Source organism: Rhinatrema bivittatum, chromosome 15 (assembly GCF_901001135.1).
Source record: "Rhinatrema bivittatum chromosome 15, aRhiBiv1.1, whole genome shotgun sequence".
Taxonomy (NCBI): domain Eukaryota; kingdom Metazoa; phylum Chordata; class Amphibia; order Gymnophiona; family Rhinatrematidae; genus Rhinatrema; species Rhinatrema bivittatum.
Window position 1 is genome coordinate 80,225,517 of NC_042629.1, and position 19,780 is coordinate 80,245,296.

The 19,780-nt window shown below is 45.5% G+C and overlaps 1 protein-coding gene across 5 annotated transcripts in view; it reads left to right on the forward strand.

Moving 5' to 3' along the window:
- Nucleotides 1-17,539, forward strand: part of UBIAD1 (UbiA prenyltransferase domain containing 1) — a 54,813-nt gene extending 37,274 nt beyond the window's left edge. For all 5 annotated transcript variants that reach the window (XM_029578211.1, XM_029578214.1, XM_029578215.1 and 2 more), the window contains 3 exons: nucleotides 1,206-1,301; nucleotides 15,005-15,140; nucleotides 16,747-17,539. In XM_029578211.1, the coding sequence (XP_029434071.1) occupies nucleotides 1,206-1,301; nucleotides 15,005-15,140; nucleotides 16,747-16,893 (379 nt within the window). In that variant the 3' untranslated portion in view covers nucleotides 16,894-17,539. The remainder of the gene's footprint in view (nucleotides 1-1,205; nucleotides 1,302-15,004; nucleotides 15,141-16,746) is intronic.
- Nucleotides 17,540-19,780: the final 2,241 nt, after the last annotated feature.

Sequence of the window (19,780 nt, forward strand, 5' to 3'; positions counted from 1 at the left end):
AGGGGTATCTTTATGCAGGTGCCTTCTTTTCTGCCTGAGGTAGTCTCCACATTCCATCTTAGACAGTAGAGCTTTCAGCTTTTATGGATTTGGATTCTTCTACCCCTCATATGGGGGAGCTTAGGCTCTTAGATTGGAGGCATGCATTATTGAGGTATCTAAAGGTCACATGATTTCCATAGATCACATCTCCTCTTTGTAGATCATATCACCTCTTTGTACTGTGGAGAGGTCCAGAGAAGGGAAATAAGTCATCTAAGGCTTCAATTGTGCAGTGGCTGAAGGAAGCATTCGAGTCGACTTACATTTCTAAAGGGTGCCCACTGCCGGAAGGTTTAGGGTCGCACTTGACGCATTCTTAGGTGACTTCCTGGGCTGAGTCACATCAGGGGTTTCTGCATAAAATTTGCTGGGTGGCTATTGAGAAGTTGTTGCCCACTTTTTTGCTAGACATTATCGCTTGAATGTCGGGGCTCCGGCTTCCATGTACTTTAGTGAGAGTGTTTTACGAGCGGAACTCGCCATGTCCCACCTGAGTTAAGGGGAGCTTAGGTACATCCCAGGAGTCTGGACTGATTTGGGTACATACAGGGAAAAGAAAATTGGTTCCCAACCTGCTTATTTTGTTCCTGTAGTACCACAGATCAATCCAGACCCACCCATTTACTGGAGGGGGGAGAGTCCGCTGCTCGTACTGTTGCTATGTATATAGTGCAGAGTTCTTGGAGGTTTTTGATGCTGATCGCTTATGTTAAATTTGGGAAATGAGTTTTCCATTGTCTTTTTGGGCAACTTCATCTTCTTCTGGCTCGTTGGAAGGGAGCGAGTTTGCTTAGAACCTTGCTTAGAAATTTATGGTTGTTGCTGTCATCTTGGCTTGGGTACAGGTCAATACTGAGGGCCTGCAGGTAGCACAGTGGGTTATGTACAGTGTCAGTGAAACTTTCTCTGACTCCATCTGCGGGCAGGGAGGCAAAACCCAGGATCTAAACTGATCTGTAGTACTACAGGAATGAAAATTAGCAGGTAAGAACCAATTTTCCTTTCATGTAAAAAAAAAAAAATGCTCTCAGAACTTTTGTGTGTGTTGTATCTGGAGACTTGTGTATGTATATGACTCTGGCTGGAGTGTGCTCAGTGATCAGCTGGAGGAACTTTAACATTCAGTTCAGATCACTGCTGATCTATTGTTTCTTTATCTCTAGAGAATGCAAGAAGTCTCAGATTATTGATTTAAAACAAGAGGGATACTGGGAGGAGCTGATGGATGAGATACAGCCTGAAATTGAGATCAAGGACTGGTAAGTGTGCAGACTGTGCGTACAGTGATAGATGCATAAGAAACATAAGACATGTCCTACTGGGTCAGACCAAGGTCAATCAAGTCCAGCATCCTGTTTCCCACTGTGGCCACTCCCAAAGACCTGCTCAGTCCTAGGGATTAGCAGTGGTTTTTCCCAAGTTAATGGATTTTTCCCATCGATAGCAGGGCTGAATTAGCCATGCTGTCTGGGAGCGTTGACGCGACTGGGAGTAGGCAGAGCTTCCCTCAGATAGCGTCAGTTTTCAACTCTGTGCGCCTGTGCAGTCGTCTTCCCACACGAATCCGTTTCTCTCCTCAGTCTCTTTTTTTCCGCGAGCTGATAGCATGCGGGGTTCCCTCTCTTTCTCTCCTTGTCAAATATTTTGTGATTTTCTAGCAATTTTTCTTCAGAATTTTTTTCGGGCAGTATGGCACCTAAACCCTCTGGGTTTAAGTACTGCCAATGTGGCAAAATTATGTCCATTACAGATGGACATAATTATTGCTATATTTGTTTAGGACCGGAGCATGACCAGTCCTCTTGCAGGGACTGCGGTTGAATGTCTCCCAGGGCCAGAATACAAGACGCGGACCGAACAGCGCATTTGAGAGCGCCCTCCACACAATCTTCTCCGGGACCGGAGAAGACTCAAAAGAACCTAGAAAAAAGACCTGCCTCGGAGCCGGGGGGATTCAACATCTGCAAGGTCAGCCAAACGCCCAGTTCCTTTAAAGGGGGTCAAGGTTCTTCCTTCTAAATCCCCTCAAGAAACTACCGGGAGTCAGGGCTCTGTTCCCGCTACCCCCCTTGCGTCACAGAAACCTTTGATGCAGTCTAACTCGAGGCGTCGAATCCATGAAGATAGACATTCGGAGCACGGTGCATCGAAGCGCCATGGCGCATCAGCGCATCTCGACACAGACACAGTATGGCGCATTGCCAACGCAACACGACACATCGAAACACCACGGTGCATCAAAGCAACATAGCGTAACGAAACATCAGGGCACATCCGTGCACCGTGACCGCATTAGCAAACATGGGACGCTAACTACATTTCAGCCTCGGAAAAGTACACAAAAAACAAAACATGTACTTCAAAAGCCGTTTCTTTCCATTGCGCCAAGGCCAGAGTCTGATGTGGATGTGGAACTCTCTTTCGACTCTGATTCATCTAGGGCTCCATCATTCAGTGGTATTTCACTTTCCAGTGGGGTGTCTACAATGCATCCCACTCCGAAGATCACCCGGGAGCACACTGTGCCTTCCACGGTGCCTCCTTTACCAGCTGTTCCACAAATGCCACTTCCTTTCACGCCACAGACTCATCTTGCCTCTATAGCAATGCTACAGATATCTCAAGCGTTGAATACCTTTTTTGAAGATTTACAATCTACTTATTCAAGACCAGTGACTCCATCTTCACCACCTGCTTCTCCTGGGCCTTCACAAAATATTCCACCGGTGTTGTCTCCAACTCCAGCAAGACCAGATAGCCCTCTTTCTCACACTTCCACATCTTCTCCCAGCTCATTCATGGGCATGCCTTCAGAACCACCAGAAGGCCTTCCAGAGCCCTATTCCCCACCAGAAGACTTAACTTACGTGAAATTCATAGAGAAGGTGGGGAATCTCTTAAAAATACAAACAGTAACAATTCCAGATCCTAGGTCAGAGGTTCTTGGCATTTTAAAGATTTTCAATACGCCACCAGAACCCACAGCTTTACCCCCACATGACGTTTTGAACTCTGTTTTATACAAGATGTGGGGAAAAACCATACTCAACAGGACCTGCCTCCAGAAAAATTGATTTAAAGTATAGAATGCGAAATTCCACCATATATGACTTTGTACAATTACCTCATAACTTTATTGTAGTAGAGTCCGCTCTATCTAAGTCTAAGCGCTCTAAACCTCATGCTAACTCCCCTCCAGGGAAAGAGCAAAAATCCATGGATGATTTTGGTTGCAAGGTCTACCATTCGTCCATGCTTTCTACAAGAATTCAGCACCATCAGTTCTATATGATCCAGTATTTGTTTGAAACTCTGCAAAACTTACACCCCCTTTGCATAGCTCCTGACGACTCTTTACCTCAACCATTTACTGATATGGAAGAAGGGCAAGACATTTACTGCGATCAGTATACAAATCTTTCGAATGTTCTTCACGTTCTTCTGCAACAGCCATCGCAGCTCGCAGAATGGTCTGGTTAAGAGCTAGTTCAATAAGGGAAGACGTACACGACGGATTAGTTGACATTCCTTGTATGGGGGACAATTTATTTGGTGAGAAGTTTACAGAAAACAGTTGCACACCTTAAAGAGCAGAAAACTGCTGTGATAGCACTCACAACACCCACGGATTCTCAATCATTGTACAGGAAATTTTCCCCTACCTTCCAAAGGAGGTCGTTCCCGAGACCTACCTTCTTGCCCTACCAGTCTTATTGCCCACAGAGTTCCTCGCAATAGCAATATCATCTCCAACTCAGCAACCACGTGGATGTCCTCGTCAACAACGTCCACAAAAGCAATCCACTCCGGCACCTCAAAAGTAGACACCGGCTTTTTGAGCAACCCCGAGCCACCCCCACCGCGTTTCATCGGAGGTCATCTGCTGAACTTCTATACCAATTGGACAACCATCACCACAGATAGTTGGGTGTTGGATATTATAAAAGAAGGTTATCGCCTAAATTTCATTATTCCTCCAAGGATTCCATACGTTCCTTCTCCTCGGGGAACATCGTCCCAATCCACGTATCTTCAAGCAGAGCTACATACTCTCTGCATCCAAAACTCCATTCACAAACTTCTTCCATCCCAAAAGAACCAAGGGTTCTCTTCCCATTATTTTCTCATTCCAAAAAAATCGGGAGGACTTCGTCCAATCCTAGATCTTCGAAACCTCAACAAATATCTTCAGAGGGAAAAATTCAAGATGACCTCCCTAAAAAACATTCTAACCTCTCCTACAACTGGCTATGTTCCATAGACCTAAAGGATGCATACTCCCATATATCCATGCAACCTTCTTCCTGGCGCTACCTTTGTTTTATGGCTCTGAAGGAACATTACCAATACAGAGTCCTGCCCTTTGGCTTCTCTTCAGCCCCAAGAGTTTTCACCAAATGTTTAGCGGCGGTGGTGGCTCACCTCCGAAAACGATCAATCCAAATTTTTCCCTATTTGGACGATTGGCTACTGGTAGGTTCGGATCCGGATACCCTTCGAGCTCACATGAGTCAGACCATAGATTGTCTCCAATCATTGGAATTCCTGATCAATTACGAAAAGTTGAATCTTCAACCGACCCAAACGCTGCAGTTTATTGGAGCACTCCTCAACATTTTGGAGGTGAGGGCCTACCTTCCAGAGGACAGGACTTTCACTCTCACCTCCCTGGCTCAGAAGTTGCACAAGCAACGACAAACATCTGCACGTCGGGTCCTTCAGTTCTTAGGCCACATGGCGGCAGCTATCCATGTGGTTCCTTTCACAAGACTTCATATGAGACGTCTTTAATGGGGTCTAAAAAATCAATGGTCACAGTTCCACCAACCTCTTTCCTCCCGAGTACGAATCACCAATCAGATGAAAATGGACATTCGATGGTGGATGACTCCTGTCAACTTATCAGGAGGAACGCCCTTCCGCCTACCAGAGGGGTTAAAGGGGCTCTTAGGGAAGATAATGTAAAATAGGGCAGTTCTCGCCGTATTCAACCTGTTATCTGGAAACTGATGTGATATCTCGATCGAATGTCGGTATACAAAATAAATAAATAAATAAATAAATAAATAAAATAAGGCCATTGCAGAAAGACTAAATTAATTCTTTGCTTCTGTGTTTACTAATGAGGATGTTGGGGAGATACCAGTTCCGGAGATGGTTTTCAGGGGTGATGAGTCAGATGAACTGAACGAAATCACTGTGAACCTGGAAGATGAAGTAGGCCAGATTGACAAACTAAAGAGTAGCAAATCACCTGGACTGGATGGTATGCATCCTAGGGTTCTAAAGGAATTAAAAAACGAAATTTATGATCTATTAGTTAAAATTTGTAACCTATCATTAAAATCATCCATTGTACCTGAAGACTGGAGGGTGGCCAATGTAACCCCAATATTTAAAAAAGGCTCCAGGGGCGATCCAGGTAACTATAGACCAGTGAACCTGACTTCAGTGCCAGGAAAAATAGTGGAAACTATTCTCAAGATCAAAATCGTGGAGCATAGAGAAAGACATGATTTAATGGGACACAGTCAACATGGATTTACCCAAGGGAAGTCTTGCCTAACAAATCTGCTTCATTTTTGGAAGGAGTTAATAAACATGTGGATAAAGGTGAACCAGTAGATGTAGTGTATTTGGATTTTCAGAAGGCATTTGACAAAGTCCCTCATGAGAGGCTTCTAAGAAAACTAAAAAGTCATGGGATAGGAGGCGATGTCCTTTCGTGGATTACAAACTGGTTAAAAGACAGGAAACAGAGAGTAGGATTAAATGGTCAATTTTCTCAGTGGAAAAGGGTAAACAGTGGAGTGCCTCAGGGATCTGTACTTGGACTGGTGCTTTTCAATATATACCGTGTTTCCCCGAAAATAAGACAGTGTCTTATATTAATTTTTGCTACCAAAGATGCACTAGGCCTTATTTTCAGGGGATGTCTTATTTTTCCATGAAGAAGAATTCACATATATTGTTGAACAAAAAAATGAACATTTATTATATTCTGAATAGTTGTCTGGTTATGCTGGTTTGTGATGACAACTAACTGTGAATCCTGCAGGGTAAAAAAATCACAGCTGCATGCTCTGGTGTTCTGTGCGACGGGCATGCTCCCAAATAAAAACTTTGCTAGGTCTTACTTTCGGGGGAGGTCTTATATTTAGCAATTCAGCAAAACCTCTACTAGGTCTTATTTTCGGGGAAACAGGGTATATAAATGATCTGGAAAGGAATACGATGAGTGAGGTTATCAAATTTGCAGATGATACAAAATTATTCAGAGTAGTTAAATCACAAGCGGTTTGTGATACATTACAGGAGGACCTTGCAAGACTTGAAGATTGGGCATCCAAATGGCAGATGAAATTTAATGTGGACAAGTGCAAGGTGTTGCATATAGGGAAAAATAGCCCTTGCTGTAGTTACACGATGTTAGGTTCCATATTAGGAGCTACCACCCAGGAAAAAGATCTAGGCATCATAGTGAATAATACTTTAAAATCATCGGCTCAGTGTGCTGCAGCAGTCAAAAAAGCAAACAGAATGTTAGGAATTATTAGGAAGGGAATGGTGAATAAAACGGAAAATGTCATCATGCCTCTATATCGCTCCATGGTGAGACCACACCTTGAATACTGTGTACAATTCTGGTCACCACATCTCAAAAAAGATATAGTTGCGATGGAGAAGGTACAGAGAAGGGCAACCAAAATGATAAAAGGGATGGAACAGCTCCCCTATGAGGAAAGGCTGAAGAGGTTAGGGCTTTTCAGCTTGGAGAAGAGACGACTGAGGGGGGATATGATAGAGGGGTTTAAAATCATGAGAGGTCTTGAACGGGTAGATGTGACTTGGTTATTTACACTTTCAAATAATAGAAGGACTAGGGGGGCACTCCATGAAGTTAGCAAGTAGCACATTTAAGACTAATCGGAGAAAATTCTTTTTCACTCAACGCACAATAAAGCTCTGGAATTTGTTGCCACAGGATGTGGTTAGTGCAGTTAGTGTAGCTGGGTTCAAAAAGGTTTGGATAAGTTCTTGGAGGAGAAGTCCATTAATGGCTATTAATCAAGTTTACTTAGGGAATAGCCACTGCTATTAATTGCATCAGTAGCATGGGATCTTCTTAGTGTTTGGGTAATTGCCAGGTTCTTGTGGCCTGGATTGGCCTCTATTGGAAACAGGATGCTAGGCTTGATGGACCCTTGGTTTGACCCAGCATGGCAATTTCTTATGTTCTTATGGATTTGCGCGGGAAGACGACTGCGCAGGCGCACAGAGTTGAAAACTCTGACGCTATCTGAGGGAAGCTCCGCCTACTCCCGGTCGCGTCGACGCTCCCAGACAGCACGGCTAATTCATCCTGCTATCTACGGAAACACCATTTATGGTAAGCAAACTTGCTTTTTCCTCCAGGAACTTGTTCAAACCTTTGCCTACAATTGATTTATATTCCACCTTTCAGATTACATTCAGGTTCTGTAGTTATTTCCCTGTCCCCGGAGGACTCTCAGTTTTTAGTACTTGAGGCAGTGGAAGGTGAAGTGACTGGTTCCCAGCCGCTGCTCTAACCACTAAGCAACTTGTCCTCTTTTAACCTCCCTGTGCGCGTCACCTTAACCATGTCCTCTGGCAACAGATTCCACAGCTTGCCTCCGCACTGAGTGACAAAGTGCTTTCTGTGATATTTTACATCTGCTGGTTTGTTAGTTTCATGGAGGTCCCTTTCTTTTAGATAAAAAACATTTTTATTTTTTTCCACCCCACTCATGATTTTATAAACTTCTGTCATGTCCCACGCAGCTGTCTCTTCCTAACTGTTGTAACCGCTCGTCATAGGGGAATCGTTCCAGCCCCCTTTTTCATTTTTGTCGCCCTCCTCTGCACCTTTTCTAGTGCTGCTTTGTTCTTCTTGAGATGGGGGTGACCAGAAATGCACACAATACTCAAGGTGCAGTCCACACCACAGCTCGATACAAGGACAATATGATATTTTCCATTTTCTTCTCCGTTCCTAACCTTCCATTTCCTTGTTCGACCATCCCCATGCACTGAGCAGAGGATTTCAACATATTGGCCACAAGGACCAAGACAGTGACTCCCAATTCAGAACCCAGCATCATGTACCAGCATTTGGGATTATTTTTCCCTATGTGCATCATTTTTCTACATAAAATGATCTCCAGTCTCTCAAGGTCCTCCTGTAGTTCTTCATAACTGCAGCTGGTTTTTTTTGTTTTTTTTTACAGCTTTCAATAATTTTGCATTATTCATTTCATTACCTCACTCGTTCCCTTTCCATTAAACAGCACAGTACAGATCAGTCCACTAATGACATTTGTCTATTTGGAAAACTGAGCATTTAGTGCTACCCTCTGTTTCCTGTCTTTTTAACCAGTTACCAGCCCACAACAGGACACTGCCTCCTGTCCCATGACTTTTTAATTTCCTGCAGAAATCCTCATGCGGGACTTTGTCAAAACGCCTTATGAAAATCCCAAAACACTCTATCAACCAGCTCATCTTTACCCACATGTTTACTTACACCTTAAAAAAAAATCTAATATTTGTAAGGCAAGACTTTCCTATGTTAAAATCCTGTTGACTCTTGCCCAATAGGCCTTGTTTCTTTATATGGCTAGTAAGGTTGTTTTTAAGAATAAATCATGCTACCATTTTGCCCGTTACCAGTCAGGCTCACTGGTCTATAGTTTCCCCGATTGCCCTTGGATCTCTCTTTAAAAATCTACATTACAGGGACCACCCTCCATTTTTCAGGTATTGTGCCTGTTTTAAGTGATAGGATTATGAGTAACAGGTTTGCAATTTCATGTTTGAGTACTTCCAGATCTCTGGAGTGAGTACTATCCAGTCCTGGTGATTTGTTACTCTTTAGGTTGTCCGTTTGATCTATTGTATTCTCCATTCCTTGTACGTACCCAGATCAGTCCAGACTCCCTTCCAGCAGATGGAGACAGAAAGTTTCACTGACACTGTAACCTAACCTGGTGCACCACCTGCAGTCCCTCAGTATTTCTCTGTCTCCAGCAGATGGAAGGTGGTGTAAATCCTGCAGTCTGAAGAGCATTAAAAAAAGAAAAAAAAAGAAGAATATTAAGGAAAAAGATTGGAGGTGTTTCTCTTTACGCCCTTCCTGAAGGTCAGTAGGTCCTAGTGGGGCCATCCCTTCAGGTAGAGGAGCTTGATTGCGGGAGGGGTTGGAAATCCCTGAGTCTGCCTTACCCGCTGATGGGGGAGATATCTGGTGGGGGCCAGTTCCCTCTCCCCCCCTCCTCTCTGCTGGACAGCTGGAGCCTGCAGCAAGTATAAAGTTTTATTTAAAAAAAAAAAAAAAAAGTTCCTCTCTGCCTTTTTGTTGCTAATCAAGCACTTCTCTTTGGCGGGTCGTCAGCCATCCCATTTTCTTTCTGTTGGCGCACAGGTGGCTCGTTTATCTTAAAAAAAAAACAAAGACCAAGTTTCCCAGTGCTTTATTCTGCGATTCCTCGAGGTCGGCAGTGTGCGGCATGTGAGGACAGGCTCGCAACTCTCCCATACCGGCCTTTGCTCCTGCTGTGTCGCCAGGGGTGAAGGCAGCTCAGGGAGCGTGGGGGCTGCTAGCAGGCAGCGATCCTCCCCGGTGAGCACGGGAGAGTCTGAGCAGTCCAGCAGTGCCTTCCCTGTTTCAGTGGGAACAGCAGCCATTTTGTCTTCCTTCACGGCTGCTTCTGACAGGGCCTGCAGGGAGGCTGCCTTACCCCCACCACTTTTGCCAGCTGAGCAAAGGCCTCCGGGGGCCCCGGGATCCTCTGTGTGATGATGGGGAGGAGAACCTCCTGGAGCAGGAGCCTGAGGAAGCAGGGGATTTTTCCCCAGATTTTGTTTTAATAATGCACAAAGCTTTTTTGGCGAAAAGAGTGGCTGGATGTCACCACCTTAAGCCAACGGACCGGCAGGATCTCCCGATGGCTAAGAGATCCCGATCTTTTCCCCCTGGTGGGGCAACCAGAGTCAGAAGGGTTCTGGCTCTCCAGTTGCCCCAGGGAACGCGAGGAGATACCTCCGAGAGCTCGAGGCCAAGGACTCCCCAGCAGTGGATCCGTTGGGTAGATCTCCGTTCAGATGGTATGGATCCGGATGAGGCTCAGGGTCAAGCTCATCCAGTGGAGGGGGATGACCCGAAGGTGGTCTGCCGTTTTTACTAGGAGGAATTGTGTCCCTTGATTCCCTGTGTCCTTAGTGAATTAGGAATTAAAGAGCTCCAGGTGGATTCGGATCACGAGGGTGTGGATCCGGTCCTGTGAGGTCTGAGAGGGCCAACCAGAACTTTTCCTTTTCACCAGACTATGAAAGAACTGGTTCTACGGGAGTGGGAGACTCTGAATACGGGCTTAAAATTTGGCAGAGCCATGGAGAAGTTGTATCCTCTGCTTGAGGACACGTTGGACCTCCTGTGCATGCCCAAAGTGTCGGCCGTGACGAAGAAGACTATCCCGGTAGCTTGTCCAGCAACGCTGAAGGATAGGCAGGATAGGAAGTAGGAGATACATCTCAAGATTTTTGAAGTTTCATCATTGGACATTTACGCCTCTGTGTGAAGCAACTTTATGCTCTGCGCCGGGTTGCATTGGGTGCAGCAACTGCAGACTGACAAGTCGTTGTCTACGCAGGACGCGCAGCAGGCTGAACGGCTAGAGGCTGTCGTGGACTACAGTGTGGATGCCTTGTATGACCTGATACACACTTCCTCTCGGTCGATAATGTCTGTGGTTTCCGCTTGAAGGCTTCTTTGTTTAAGGAACTGGTCTGTGGATATTTGGTCCAAGTCCCAGCTGGGGTTGCTTCCTTTTAAGGGAAAGTTGCTTTTTGGAGAGGACTTAGAGCAACTAGTGAAGCTACTCGGGGAGACTAAAGGGCACAAGTTGCCAGAGGTCAAGCCGAAGCTCAGCAGAAGTTTCTCCTCGACACGGTCTCGTTTCTGGTCAAGTTGGCGTTCCCGTTAGTCTCGTGGTCCGGCTGGGAGTCAGAGGCAGGGAGCCGGAAGGCAGCAGTCTTGGAACCAATCCTTTCGAGGCCAGAGAACAGTCAGAAATGGTTCCACTCAAGGGACCTCTGGTGTCAAATCCTCCCAAAGAAGTGGGACCGGCCCACTCCTCAGCTCCACGCATTGGAGAGAGGAAAGTTTAACAGGTTAACGTTATTTCTCGAGGAGTGGGCCAAAATCATGTTGGACCAATGGGCCCTAAGTGTGACAGAACACAGTTACGCTTTAACATTTGCTTGGCTGCTAAAAGATTTGTTCATGAAATCCCCTTGCATTTACGAGCAGAAACAGCGAGTGGTTCAAGAAACCTTCAATCGTCTCTGTCTCTTGGAAGCCATAGAGCTAGTGCCGGTCGAGGAAAGAGGGTTAGGAAGGTATTCGTCTGATTCTGGATTTAAAGAAGGTGAATCTGGCGCTCAAAGTACCCCATTTTTGGATTAAAACGCTGAGGTCGGTGCTTGCTGCGATGTGCAAGGGGGAGTTTTTGGCTTCTCTGGATTTGACCGAGGCCTATCTTCACATTCCCATTTGTCTGGACCATCAAAGGTTCCTCAGGTTCGTGATCCTCTGAGATCACTTTCCGTTTTGCGCCCTGCCATTCGGATTGGCGACACTGCCAAGGACTTTTACAAAGGTGGTGATGGTGGTAGCGGTAGCGCTGTGGTAGGAGGGTGTTCTGGTCCACCCATATTTGGATGACTGGTTGATTCAAGCAAAGTCGGAGGCCCTCTGTCAGCGATCAGTGACGGTGGTTCTACAGCACTTGCAGTCCCTTGGCTGGGTGATGAACTTCCCCAAGAGCCAGCTGGTGCCTTCTCAAGTTCTAGAGTTTCTGAGGGCACGCTTAGACACAGAGCTTGGAAAAGTTTTTCTCACCGAGGAGCAGATTTTCAAGATCCAGGGACAGATTGGCAGGTTGCTCAGCAATCCGACCCAAGGTCTGGGATTATCTGCAGGTTCTTGGGTCTATGGCTTCCACTTTGGAATTGGTCCTTTGGGCCTTCGCTTATATACATCCTCTTCAATCGGCCTTGCTCTCCAGGTAGAATCCTGTCTCAGAGCAGTTTCATTTACCACTGCCTCTCACAGTGGGCACCCGGGTGAGTCTGGATTGGTGGCCGAGTCTGGACAATCTGACCCGCGGGATGCCTTTGGAGGTTCCAGATTGGATAGTGATCACAACAGATGCCAGTCTCTCCGGTTGGGGAGTTGTATGTCAGGCTCAAGTGGCGCAGGGACTCTGGTCTCCGGACGTCTTGGACCATCAACCGTCTGGAGAAGAGGGCAGGGCATCTGGCATTACAGGCCTTTCTTCTTCTTGCTCAGGGCAAGTCCCTGAGAGTGTTGTCAGACAATGCAACGACGGTGGCGTACATCAACCACACAAGAGGTACAATAGTCCACTTGGTGGAACTCCACTTGGAGATGCTGGTAGCTTCTCACATTGTGGGACTAGACAATGTTCAAGCGGATTTCCTCAGTCGCCAACTGCTGGATCCTGGAAAGTGGGAGTTGTCAGAGGAGGCCATGCTCCTTATTCGTCGCAGGTGGGGAGTACTGTGCATGGACCTGATGGCAACGTGCAACAATGTCAAGGCTCCAAGATTCTTCAGCCAAAGAAGAGAGTATGGGGCAGAAGGGGTCGATGCCTTGGTCCTCCCATGACCAAAAGAAATTCTTCTGTATGTGTTTGGTGTTTCCTTGCGTATGGTGCTCTCTTTCCTGCCAAAGGTTGTTTCCTCCTTTCATTTGAACCAGAGAGTGGTGTTACCAGCTTTTTCAAACGTTGATAGGTCCCTTTGGATAGGGAGTTGAGGTGTCTGGATGTGAGGCGGGCGCAGTTGTGGTATTTATTTATTTATTTTATAGACCGACATTTGATCTGAGATATCACATTGGTTTACATTCAGGTGTACTGTAGGTATTTCCCTATCCCCAGAAGGCTTACAATCTAGATTTGTACCTGAGGCAATGGAGGGTAAAGTGACTTGCCCAAGTTCACAAGGAGTGACAGCGGGACTCGCTCCTGGTTCGTAGCCCACTGCTCTAACCACTAGGCTACCCTCCTCCCACTAACAGTTTCCGAGTTTCCGACCATCTGCCACTCTGGAGTGACATGAAGAAGGGGCAAAAAGCTTTGAAAGCGACTATAGCATGATGACTGAAAAAGGCCATAGTTTGTTGCCTCAGGGGCTGAGAGCGCACTCGACATGGTTGCAAGCAGCATCATGGGCCAAATGTCAGCTAGTGTTGCCACAAGATATATGCAGGGCGATTACTTGGAAGTCTTTGCACACTTTCTCCAGACGTTATCGCCTAGATGTCCAGGTTCCCAACTCTGGCAATTTTGGAGAGAGTGTACTTTGAGCGGGACTCTCGCAGTCCCTCCTTGTTTAGGGAAGCTTTAGTACATCCCAGGAGTCTGGACTGATCTGGGTACGTACAGGGAAAGGAAAAATGGTCCTTACCTGCTAATTTTCATTCCTGTAGTACCATAGATCAGTCCAGACGCCCACCGGGGTTTGGAGAGTCTGCTCGATCTGTGCTGTTGATATATATTCTGAAGGTTTTTCAATTGAATTTCTGGCTCAGGTGATGGCTGTACATTCTGTTTTATTTGGTTATAAGGCTCGTTCAGATTCGGTGTTTCCCCTCCTCCTGCTCGTTGGCGGGATATGGGGTGTAGGTTAAGTTCAGTTTTAGTATGATTTCCTATTTTAGTTTGGGTACAGATCAATACTGAGGGACTGCAGGTGGTGCACCAGGTTATGTTACAGTGTCAGTAAAACTTTCTCTGTCTCCATCTGCTGGAGGGGAGGCAAAACCCAGGACTGGACTGATCTGTGGTACTACAGGAACGAAAATTAGTAGGTAAGAACCAATTTTCCTATAATGTAGAGATTGTTCTGGTTGCTCAGAATGATTATCATCAAAGAATATTACTAGTTTGGATATGTTCCCAATATCCTTCTCAGTAAAGACCAAGGCAAAGAAGTAATTTGTTTTTTCTGCTGTTTCCTTTGTCATCTAGTGGCCGAGCTGACTCCCACAAACGTACTTAAAATACAGCTTTTAGGATAAGTTTTTACCTCTCTGGCAAGATTTTCTTAAATTGTCTCTTGACCTGTCTTACTAATTTGCCACTGCTTATGCTCTGACCTATTTTCTTCACTGGGGACTGCTTTCCATTTTCTGAAAATGCCCTTTCACTTTGCCATTAAACCAGGCTGGTGTTTGTTTGCTTTTACTGCGACCTTTTTAAATGCAGGAGATACAATTTTATCTGGGCTTCCAAACTGCTATTTTTAACCATTGTCCATATCTTACTCAAACCACTCCTATTTTGTTTCTAATTTCTTTATTCTATCATAGTCTCCCTGTTTAAAATTATATTTTCTGAACCACACGATTCCAAGCAGCAGTTGGTTCCCCATGATCTATTTAAGTTCAAACATCAGCACCAACAGCCAGGTTCCATCTTGGTTTAGAGGGAGCCCATCCTGTTTCCCAGTTCCTAACATCTAAAGCTGTACCATCGTCTCAAGCACCACGGTAGTGTAAGAACTGAATAGCGGTCAGATCGGATCAGTAACTAATTCATGCACCGAGACTCAGGAGCTGAGCCTGCCTCAGAGGTGCTGCATGTGCAATGGAGAGACTGCAGGGAAAGCGAGAGGCTGTGTCTGAAGAGCAGGATCAGCCTCTCCAGTTCCCTTCTAATGATTCCAGTAAGGCATCAGTTATGTTTGATGGGATTCGGCAGAGGGACTGTGCACTAGAAAGAGTTCTTGCTGCAAGTTGGGAATTTAGTCTCTTCCTTGCTGCCATGCTCCCTCCACACGCTTAGCAGGACACTTGGCGTGATTTATTAGTCCTTGCCATTGATGTAATCTCCTGCCGACTCTGCTTCCTGTTCAGGTACGCAGCAAGACACGACTGTGGCTGTCAGTATCAGCTTTGTGTGCAGTTGCTTTCCCAAGATTACATCGTTTGTCAAGAGTTTCATCCAGACCTGGTTGTCTTTGAACAGTGGAGCGATGCAGAGTGGAGAGAGGTACCAGGCTCTGGCCTACTCTATTACCAATCATTAGGGCAGGGCAGCTTCATAGAGCTACCTATGTCCCTTACTGCATCTAATCCACAAGAGTATTTATCAGATCCCCCACTTATTGTTTCAACTACACATAACAATGGGCATCACAAAAGACTAAACCGTGTACATCCCAACATATACACTATGTTTTTACATTTTTATACACACAGTTCAATTATTTCACAAAACATTATTTATTAATTTATTGCATTTCATCCCTTTATAAACAACATGTATATTTATTACAAAAGTATTATCATTAAATCATTACATTTCCTTTCTTAATAAGCACAACAGTATTTATTACAAACACATTCCCCAACATTTATAATACATACCAATCTCAACTAGAGTGGAAATGTCAATGTCTTCAACTCATGACATGTTTTACATACATATAGGAAATGGACCCGTAATAACACTTACACACCATAACCATACTTCATTCATTCATAATAAAAACATCTAAAGATGCTCGCACATCTTCATCGGGTACATGAGATGTTTTACCCCTTTCTTCACCGATGTTCTCACCCCCCTTCTTTAATGATGTTCTCGCCCCCTCCTTCTTTAACGATGTTCTCACCCCCTTCTTTAACGATGTTCTCACCCCCTCCTTCTTTAATGATGTTCTCACCTCCTTCTTTAACGATGTTCTCACCCCCTCCTTCTTTAACGATGTTCTCGTTTGGTTGTGGACCTTACATAATGAACAATAAAAATTTCTGATACTTTAAAATTGAAATTCTTGGGACTGTATACCCTTTATTCTAGCATTCAATTTCTGGCGTGGCTATATGTATGTAAAACATGTCATGAGTTGAATACATTGACATTTCCACTCTAGTTGAGATTGGTATGTATTATAAATGTTGGGGAATGTGTTTGTAATAAATACTGTTGTGCTTATTAAGAAAGGAAATGTAATGATTTAATGATAATACTTTTGTAATAAATATACATGTTTATAAAGGGATGCAATGCAATAAATTAATAAATAATGTTTTGTGAAATAATTGAACGGTGTGTATAAAAATGTAAAAACATAGTGTATATGGTGGGATGAAATGAGTGGTGCAGATGTACACGGTTTAGTCTTTTGTGATGCCCCTTACTGGATCTACCACACTTTGTGATTTATTTCTAGCAATACAAACCAGGAACAAAATAGTTATAAGCAAAGCCTCTGTTCTCTGTGCCCAGTATGTGCATTGCTTTGTTTTGTAGGGAGTGAATTAGATGATGCTGTCTCCATGTTACAGGGCAGATCTGAGGGTGATCGCACCTGCAGTACTGCTTCTTAAGAGGTTACAGTGCCCTCTTCTGCAGCCATGTAATAGCTTTTACTACCCTTTTCACACCTTTGCCATAGTACAGGATAAGCATGATTGCTAATATTCCCTTATTTCAAGCTGTGGAAATGAACGCCTTCTTAAAGAGCAGGGCTAGTTCTAAAGCTACACCATTACTTTTTATACAGATACAATTCTAAATCTTGTGTGACTGTAGACTGAGATTTTGGGAGGTGTTGCTGAGTTCTCATTTTTTCTCTTGTTTGCATTGACAGATCACACACCGATTCAGAAATTATGGCCCTGGTGTGCGTTACATCTGCTTTCAGCATGGTGGGCAGGATACCCAGTTCTGGAGAGGGTGGTATGGGGTGCGGCTCACTGGCAGTAGTGTCACTGTCATGCCCGAGGAATTGATGTGAGGAGCTGATGGCTGTTCCCTGCTTTTAACCCTGAATGCCCCCCACTTCTGTGGGCTTCTGCTTGGACTAATGCTACATGTTCCAAGTCCATTAGCCTCACACCAGTTAAATGATCTGCCTTATAAATCTGCTTCTGTCCCGCTGTGCCTTATATCTGCACCCTTTTCGTTCACAATGTACAAATCACAGGAAATGCAATTTGGTGCAAACCAAACATGGAATATTTTACCCTAAGAAAAAGAAGCATTCCTAAACTATTGTGTGCTGCTTTCAGGAACAGTGCGAAAAACGATTTCCTGTCAGACTGAACCACAGTCATCAGATGGATAGAACAATTGTTTAATTGAATCCAGGGCCAGTTTTACGGAAAGGCAAACTTCATGCCTTGGGCATCAAATTCTGAAGGACAACTCCTGCTGCTGTCTGATTGTGGGAGGACCAAAATCTCTCACCCCTGGTCCTGTCTATGGGCACCATAATCTTAAATCTGGCCGACTTATCACCAATGAAAATCTGTAGGAACGGAGCATTCCTGTTCATACCCCAGATCAGTCTAGACAAGTGGGTTTATGGAGGCAGAGAACAAAACTCTGAGGCCCTGCTACATAACCGAGAGTGGCACCTGCAGTCCCTCAGTATTTCTCTGTCTCCAGCAGATGGTAGAGCTGCAGACCTGCAGTCCCTCAGTATTTCTCTGTCTCCAGCAGATGGTAGAGGTGCAGACCTGCAGTCCCTCAGTATTTCTCTGTCTCCAGCAGATGGTGGAGGTGCAAAACCTGCAGTCCCTCAGTATTTCTCTGTCTCCAGCAGATGGTAGAGGTGCAGACCTGCAGTCCCTCAGTATTTCTCTGTCTCCAGCAGATGGTAGAGGTGCAGACCTGCAGTCCCTCAGTATTTCTCTGTCTCCAGCAGATGGTGGAGGTGCAAAACCTGCAGTCTGGAGTTTAAAAAAAAAAAATAAATATATATATATATATATTAGAGAGAAAAAAGTTCATCTTCTCGAGGTGTTAGGTTCCTCCTCGGGTAGCGTAGGGCAAGCAGGAGGGTGGTGATCCCTGGGATAGTTCTGCCCTTATCTTCAAGGCGGGTGATAGCCGATGGTTCTGGTTCCCTCAGCCTCTCTGGGTTTCTGTTGCTGGCCTGGGTTCAGCTGCCTTCGCAGAAGCAGAGATGTTTTTCATTTTTCTTCCCTTCTGTGTGTGTGTCCCTTTAATTGCTTTTGTAAAAAAAAAAAAGGGGGGGGGGAAGGGAGCAGCTTTAGCTTGTGCTTCAGCGGCTGAGTTCAGTTTTGCTGCCGGGAGGCAGATCCAGGTGAGCGGGGCGAGCTTGTTGAGTACCCGGACAGTGCCGACTGCAGTGCTCGCAGCCAGGGTTTATTTTTAGGCTGCTTTTTTGCCAGCGTGGCGCCTCCCGCACTGCGCGGGAACGTTTGCTGTGGTTCGAGGCGCTCTCGCATTGATTCAGCCACGCTTTGCAGGGACCTCCGGGGGGGCTCTGAGGAACTGGCGGCCATTTTGTGCACATGTGCTGGGAGCCAGGCTGCTGTTTCAGGGCCTCTGGACTCCCCCTCCCACGCTTTTTCCTGCAGAACAAGACCCTGCTAGTGGCAGGACGAAAGAATAGGCGCAGGGGGATGCGGATCCAGAATCTTTTCTCAGGGTTTTGTCCTTTTGATGCATAAGGCCTAGTTGGCCAGGAAGGGAGCTGGGAAGTGACATTTGCCTAGGAAGTCCGAGTGGTGAAAAAGCCTAAACAGGCAGAATCAGGCTGTTTTCTTTTGGGTCTCGAGGTCCACAGTGGAGGAGGACACATTTGATGAGACAGATGATCCGGACCAGGTACAGGGGTCTCTGGTGGATTCGGGCAGGGACCCCGCTGGTGAGTTGCTGGATCCATTACAAGATCCAGGTCACGATAAGAACATAAGAAAATGCCATACTGGGTCAGACCAAGGGTCCATCAAGCCCAGCATCCTGTCTCCAACAGTGGCAAATCCAGGTCATAAGTACCTGGTAAGTACCCAAAAATTAAATAAATCACAAGCTACTATAGCTTATTAATTACCGGAATAGCAGATTAGGGATTTATCCTCTAGAAAATTATCCAAACCTTTTTAAAACCCATTTACACTAACTGCTGTAACCACATCCTCTGGCAATGAATTCCAGAGCTTAACTATGCGCTGAGTGAAAAAGAATTTTCTCCGATTAGTTTTAAATGAGCTACTTGCTAACTTCATGGAGTGCCCCCTAGTCCTTCTGTTATCTGAGAAAGTAAATAACTGATTTACATTAACTTGCTCAAGTCCTTTCATGATTTTGTAGACTTCTATCATATCCCCCCTCAGTCGTCTCGTCTCCAAAGCGAACAGCCCTACTTCTTTAGCTTTTCCTCATAGGGCAGCCGTTCCTATTAGTGCTGGAGGGGATGCTATACGGGACCTGGAAGAGATTCCGGTGGTGGACGGGGACAATCCTCGGGTGGTCCGCTTCTTCCGCAGGGAGGAGTTGGGCCCACCAATCCCCCAGGTTCTGGAGGAGCTGGGGATTAAAGTCACTCAGGAAGAGTCAGATTATGAGGTAGTGAATCCAGGCCTGCAGGGATTGCAGGGTCCCTCTTAAGGCTGAAGATAGTGAAGAAGTTGGTGGATCGGGAGTAGGAGTCTCCAGACGCAGACTTGAAGGTAGCCAGAGCTATGGCCAAATTGTATCCTTTGCTGGAGCAGACCCTGGAGTCATGGAAGATCCAAGGTGGATGCGGTGGTATCCACGGTTACCAAGAAGACAACCATTCCGGTGGCAGGTGCAGCGACCTCAAAGCATATTCTGGATCGGAAACTGGAAATCCTCCTTAAAAGGCTGTTTGAAGTTTTGGCTCTGAGCCT